This window comes from Cyphomyrmex costatus, unplaced genomic scaffold, assembly GCF_001594065.2.
Source record: "Cyphomyrmex costatus isolate MS0001 unplaced genomic scaffold, Ccosl1.0 scaffold826, whole genome shotgun sequence".
In the NCBI taxonomy this organism is placed as follows: Eukaryota; Metazoa; Arthropoda; class Insecta; order Hymenoptera; family Formicidae; genus Cyphomyrmex; species Cyphomyrmex costatus.
Genome location: NW_017280404.1, coordinates 12,264 through 19,918, shown reverse-complemented (window position 1 = coordinate 19,918; position 7,655 = coordinate 12,264). Strand labels below are relative to the sequence as shown.

At 27.8% G+C, this 7,655-nt stretch overlaps 1 protein-coding gene across 1 annotated transcript; it reads left to right on the top strand.

The window, feature by feature from the left end:
• Positions 1 to 5,543, top strand: Pld (Phospholipase D). The gene is made up of 14 exons (XM_018549494.1): positions 1 to 212; positions 553 to 913; positions 999 to 1,119; positions 1,189 to 1,612; positions 1,686 to 1,921; positions 2,077 to 2,344; positions 2,410 to 2,569; positions 2,639 to 2,890; positions 2,973 to 3,228; positions 3,309 to 3,529; positions 3,595 to 3,831; positions 3,928 to 4,168; positions 4,921 to 5,250; positions 5,318 to 5,543. Exons 1-14 carry the CDS (start codon positions 41 to 43, stop codon positions 5,417 to 5,419), a joined length of 3,381 nt encoding a protein of 1,126 aa, XP_018404996.1. The 5' UTR covers positions 1 to 40; the 3' UTR covers positions 5,420 to 5,543.
• Positions 5,544 to 7,655: the final 2,112 nt, after the last annotated feature.

Below are 7,655 nucleotides of genomic sequence, written 5' to 3'. Positions count from 1 at the left end.
CATCGTAAAATATAAAAAGTTTACAAAAATTTTGCCAAAGATGTCTACCGAATTAGTTGAGATTGCTTCTCAAGGGATAAGCCGTACAATGTCACAAGATTCTGAATATGATGATGCTTTGGGAGTACCTGATTCATTAGAAATAACAGTTGACGAAAATGGCGAGACAATACGAATTCGTAAGGAAGACATAGAATGCACAGATAATAGAGGTATGAATTTCTACGTAATGTGTCTTACATATTTCCTGATAGTCCTTTGTTTGGTTTTGTCCTTAATATTGTTTTTCTCTTTTCCTAGTTGACAATGGTTTTATGTATATAAATATAATTAATAATTATGTACTCTTATAATTTATTTACTTTTTTTTTCTATTATTTACCCTTATAATTCTTTTCCTTTCAGCTAAACGTCTTGTATAGTTTATCTCTTCTCTTCTTCTCTCCAATGTGAAAAGAAAGAGAAAAGATGAACTGTGTAAGAAATTTAGCTAAAAAGGACAGGTTTATGGTTTTCAATCTTATATTATGTTTTTTTCTCTTATATTGGTAGAAACTCCTGGTGTAATTCCTTTTACCGTTATATACAATACATCAAAAAAATTCACAAGTCAAACTCGCAACGTATTTATTCCTGGTAAAGAAGTGCACGTAAAAATCATAGATAACGAACGTAGTGTGACCACGCATCCTTTGAATCCAAATCTGTATACCATAGAATTTAGACATGGACCTTTTATTTGGACTATTAAAAAGCGATACAAACATATTCAATACCTGCACAATCAATTGAAAATATATCGTGCTAGTTTAAACATACCTTTTCCTACAAAAAGCCATAAGGAGAGGAGGAACAGTCTGAGAAGTTTTAGAACTGCAGATGAGAAAAAGGGCAGAAGAAATGCTTTACCAAGGTATAAAAATTATCATTATGATCTATATTAACTGTATTAACAATAAGAAAATTAAAAAAATATAATCTCAGAATTACCTTTATAGATTTCCTAATAAACCCGACATTCTAGTACCTTATGAGCAATTAAATCATAGAAGAAAGGAATTAGAGGATTATTTAAGTAACTTACTTAACATAGAAATTTACAGACGTCATTCTGAAACTGTAAGTAAATTTTTACTAATAATTAACTTAATTGATTTGAAAAAGTATACTATCATCATTTATTTACAGATCAATTTTTTGGATATTTCACATTTGTCTTTCGTGGCTGACTTAGGAATGAAAGGAAAGGAAGGTACAATTTTGAAACGAACGGGATCAGGTGCTAAAACGAGATGTAATTTCCTTGGTTTGTTTGAATGTGGACTTTGTATCAAGTGCAATTATCTTTGCACCTCTCTTTGTGGCAAGTGGCAGAAGAGGCATCTTGTTGTTAAAGAAACCTTTGTTGCATATCTTAATCCTCAAAATGGAAGAATAAAATCGGTTATCTTGATGGATAATGGCTTTGGGATCAGTCTTGGAGTATATACTACAGGTTCACGAAGCGGCATGCAAATTACTAATCTCAGTAGACATATAGTTATCAAGTGTTGGACAAAACGAAAAGCTAAGGAATGGATGGAATTTATACAGGAAGTTAGTAATAAAGAAGGTAAGATTTCTCGCAGAAAATATAATGTATATGTCTCTATTTTGTATCCAATTGATCAAATTTTGAGGTGCAGGCAAAGATTTTATACAAACAAATCCACATAACTCATTTGCTCCATATCGTTCACCTATATTTGCAACTTGGTTCGTGGATGGAGCTGATTATATGTCTGCTGTGGCTGATGCATTGGAAAATGCCAAGGAAGAAATTTTTATTGCAGATTGGTGGCTTTCACCAGAAATTCACATGAAAAGACCAATGTCTAGTGGAGATTATTGGCGGTTGGATAAAATTTTACAAAGGAAAGCAGTGAGTATAGTCATGATGTTATATAGTTTAATATTTTTATTAAAACACAAATGTTACAGATTTAAATTAAATATATTGATTAGTAGTAACAAGAAGTTGTTATTCAAGATTATTTGATGTATAGCAAGAATGCCTTATAAATATTTTCTATACAGATTCAAGGTGTTAAAATATTCATATTAATATACAAAGAAATTGAAGTCGCTTTAGGCATAAATAGTTACTACAGCAAACAGAGACTTGTAGAACAATGTCCAGAAAATATAAAAATATTGAGACATCCAGATCATGCAAGGGCAGGTGTGTTTCTTTGGGCTCATCATGAAAAGATTGTAGTTATTGATCAGTCTCTAGCATTTCTCGGTGGTATTGATTTATGTTATGGCAGATGGGATAACAATGAACACAAATTAACAGATTTAGGTAAGTGTCAAGTAGATTTTTTTAGTATTTATTTGTTTTATCAACTAATAATGTGTTAATTGTAGAATCTATTCATCAATCGAGTATTTACATTCCCTCAAGAGATAAATTAACTAATACTAGCAGTAAAAAGGTATTGAGCTGTACAAAAACACATGTTTTATTATCATTAGCAATAGCAACGAATACTATCGCTATGGCTACCACGAGATCCATGCCTTTATTGTAAGTAGTATTTAATTAATATTAAATATGGACTAAAATTAAAAACATAAATACGTTTTATGTTTGAAGACCGATAATGGACGAAAAAACACAAAAGGATTTAATGTTATCAACATTATCAACGGATAATTCACTTTTTATGCTGCAAGAAAAAGGAGACGCAGTTAAGTGTAATACACCTGAAATGCAAAGGAAGAATCTGTTCGATGTCGCCAAAACAACTGTCGATAAAATGAAGAACACTGTGAAAGTGAAAAGACAGGAATTAATCAACATGGTATATACTTCTCATGAAGCGGATACCGATGAAAAAATAGAAAAGTACGAATAATGTTCTTGTTTATTATCGTCATTACTTTATATTTATTCTTTAACGAAATAATATAATTTTTCTCTAATTTAGCAAACTTGATTTATCGGTATCTGAAGATACAGTGGATTATAACTGCAGTTTACAACCCACAACAAAATTGTGGCTAGGTAAAGACTACACAAATTTTATTGTCAAAGATTTTAACGATCTTGAGAGGCCCTATCAGGATTTGGTAGATAGAACTACTACTCCTAGGATGCCCTGGCACGACATAGGAGTTTTAGTGCAAAATGCTGCCGCTAGAGATATAGCTAGGCATTTTATACAGCGTTGGAATGCCGTCAAGGTATACATAACATTCTTGATATATACTTCAAGTTCAAACACTCAAGCAGGACGCTGAACACTGATAAATACTTGTTGTAGCTAGAAAAAGCAAATCTAAATTTGTGTTATCCTTACTTATTACCGAAATCATACGAAGACTGTAAGAGCTATGCTCCGTTCATTAAAGAGGCAAATAAGCATAATGTCAAGTGTCAAGTACTGCGTTCGGTGAGTTCTTGGTCTGCTGGCTTTCTCGATCCAGAAACTGTAGAGCGAAGCATACAAGAAGCTTACATCCAGGCTATTAGTGAAGCGGAAAGGTAAGATTTTGCACATATATTTTATAATTCTATCTAACATTTTGCTAACTTGAATAAATGTGTAGGTATATATATATAGAAAATCAATTTTTTATAACACTTGCCTCCATGGACAAAGGTGGTGTGAAGAATCAAATTGGTGAAACATTATTCAAAAGAATCCTAAGAGCGCACAGAGAAGGCGCGGTGTTTAGGGTATTTGTCGTAATGCCGTTGTTGCCGGGTTTCGAAGGAGAAGTCGGAGGACCAAGTGGCACGGCATTGCGAGCGATAACTCATTGGAATTATAATTCTATATCAAGGTATTGCGTCATTCAACTAAGTATAAATTGAGAGAAAAGCGGCACGCATAAATTTCTTTCTTGTTATAATAATTTCTTTCTTTGGCGAAATAACAGGGGAAAAGATGCTATTCTAAATCAATTATTGGAGGCAGGTGTAAAAGATCCCAGCGAGTATATCACATTTCATGGTTTGAGAACTCATTCTATGTTAAATGGTACGATGGTAACGGAGCTTATCTATGTTCATAGTAAGCTAATGATAGTAGATGACAACACAGTAATCTGTGGGTCAGCTAATATAAATGATAGAAGTATGATTGCTACAAGGGATAGCGAAATAGCCGTAATAATTCATGTGAGTATATTTATTATATCATATATATTGTGTAAGTTATAAGTATGTCTAATATCTTCAATATAAATGGATTTTAATATATAACATCTACATTTTAAATTTATCAATAACTTTAAATAAACATATCAAATCTTATTGGACCGTGAGAGTTTAAACTAATAAGTATCGATGAGAACATGTAACGGTCAAGCTGAATTTTAGATGCTTCTAATATATAATTTTATGTGAATTTATATACGACGTATGTAGATTCTTAAAAATGCAGGCTGAAATTTTTTCAGACTTATACGCAAACTAATAAACTACCACAGTACTATCACGAGTTAAATTGACTAACAATTTTAATGCTTATAGCATCTTGGATCTTAATAATGTTAAATGATATATTAAAATCTATGAATGACATATTAAAAATCTGTAAATAATTAATTTATATTGCGAAAAATATTACCTCAGCCGAGAGTTGAATCTAGATCTCTGGCATTTCATGCGAGCGTTCTAAGCCTTTAGATTACCGGTATAATAATTAATGAGACGTGGAATAAGTTTATCTTATTTTATACATACATAAACACAATTTTTTTCAAGAACGTTAAAATTTATAATTTGTATTACGTTAAATTTGATGTTTTATGTGTATTGTATTGTTTTATATTAATTTGTAAAACAAGTTTTATGAACTAATTTTATCATAATTCTGTGTTTTTTTTTATCAACTTAAATCAATCAAAGCTATAATATTTGCAAAACAGGACCAGGAATTTGAGGATGGACGCATGAATAGTATACCTTTTCCTTGTGGCAAATTTGCTTCTTCTTTGAGAAAACAATTATTCCGCGAACATCTAGGACTATTGAATACTAAAGAAGACATTAATATCGATGACATCATTATAAAATCATTCTACAAGGACATATGGTGCGCTAGAAGCAAACGAAATACAGAGTTATATGAAGAAGTATTTCACTGTATTCCTACAGATAAAGTAGTCAATTTTGCTATATTGAAACAATATCAAGAAAAAATATCTCTCTCCATATCTGATCCATTATTAGCACAAGAAATAGTGGAGAGTATAAAGGTAAATATCAAGTGTTTTAAATGCTTAGATTTATTGTTTGAGCATACTAAATGTGTACTTTTTTTAGGGGCACTTGGTCGACTTGCCACTAAGGTTCTTATGCAATGAAGATTTAAAACCTGCTGCTGGGACAGTAGAAGGTATGATGCCAACTGCGTTGTGGATATAAGTTTGCACTTTGACAAATAAATGTTTTTGAAAATTCATTGCAATTCAGCTCAAATTTTAATAATAAAAATTATTATTTGTTTTACAATACAAACAGGGTATGCAAAAGATAATTCTTATGTTTTATTTCAATACACATATACGAATTTTATATTACGATGAACAAAGAAAAGGCTAAGTGGACCTTTTAATCATTTTGATATATGTATATCGTATAAATGTATTTAAATTTCTGTCTATTTGCGTATTTTATATTGCCTCATGACAAGGCTGATCGAATTTTCACCGACAAATGACTTAAATATAATTTAAAATATAAGGATATTTACTTTAGATGCAATAATTCTTAATACCTCAAATAACATAATAATAAGTATTATAATATAATAAAGATTATATATTTATATATTATTTTTATTTGATATTTATCAAATTGATTTGTTTTGTTTTTATTGTATTAAATATTAATTATAATTACTTTTTAAAAACATCAAGGATTCTCTAAAATTTATACCAAAATTCTAAATTATTAAAAAATTTTAAAAATAATATATTAACTTCCTAAAAGTAAATAAATAATTTATAACTATTTGTTGTTTTTTAAATATAATTTATCTTGTTAAATGTAATATAGGCATTATTACTTAAGTATTGCATCTTCAAAGTTTAACATATTTAATTATCTAACAATATTTAATTATAACTTGTTATTAGTAATATGAATTAGTTATTTAAAATTTTTTGATATAATTATAAGGAAACAAATAACATCTATGGTAACATCTATACAAAGAATTATATTTGTAAAGAAGATGCAAATATTTCGAGATATATTAAAATCTTCTATATAAAATTTTTAATTATTTATAATTTAAGATTCTATATGTACCTGTGTTTGCCAATGAAGAAAAGATGTTTTTTTTTTATAAAAAATGAAACTAGCTCACAGTAATTGAATATTTTAGTAGAAGAAAATTGTATTCTATGTAACAGGAGATCTTAGTGTAAACATGTCGTAGGAAATTATTAATATAACAGCATAAAATTAGATTATATACATTCCATATATTTTATGCAGCTATAATATTTAATATATAATACTAAAGTATAATAAATGAGATTAATAAGAGAAAAAGAGACTTGTATAACAAGTATGTTAATTTATTTTAATATTACGAATTGTGCCTGTTATTATAGATAAAAATTTTATTTAAAAACATTTTTAGAAGTTAATGCTAATTAATATAACAAAGCGGTATAATAATAATAATAATAATCATGATATAAAATTTTATTAATTTAATAAATTAAACATAACAAAATGTGCAATCTGATGCATTAATCAATTCATTATAAATATACAGACGAGTTTTAGAAGATAAATAAAATAGGTAAAATTATTAATGCTTTATGTAAAATGTACAAAATTGCATTTGATAGCACGTGTAACTTCAAATTTTGTATTGTTTTTTGTATTATATTTAATACGTGTGTTAACTATTTTGAATTGTCAAAATTAAGATAAGACATATAAGTTCGAAAATTTTTAAAAGAGCATAACGTAGATAATGTATAAGTTTTTTTTACACATTTCTGGTAAAAATTTTATATAAAAGTGTATATAAATATGTATACATGTAATTGACTGCTCCCCTTTCTATTGTATAATTTCTATTCATATACAATATGTAATATATAATACATGGAAAAAAATAGTTGAAAAATATTTAAAAAAAAATTTTGCATTGCTTTTTCTTACAAAATATAAAAAATTATAATTACATTATATAGTATATTATTATATATATATTTTTTATATGTAATATGTATTTAATATGTATTTAACTTTTTGATATATACGATTGTTTTATATTTAATTTATACGATTATGTACCAGAAATTTGATCTCATTTCTTTATTTTACTCTTTATTAAATATAAATTTATGAGAAAATTCTTTCGATGATTTTTTATTTCTTATTTTAATCACATTTTGTTTCTTATTTATATATAATACGAATAGAAATTATACAAGAGAAAAGAACATTTCTTTGGAAAATTGCAAAATGTATAGGAGTAGTCTTATTTATATTGACTTGATTGGTACAATTGATATATATTACTATAGCTTCATCACGCATTAGTAATATATTTCAGAATTTCTATTGTATCATAAGTCTTACTATATTATAATAATATTTAGTATTTTATAATCATAGTATATTTCTGATGTCTGGG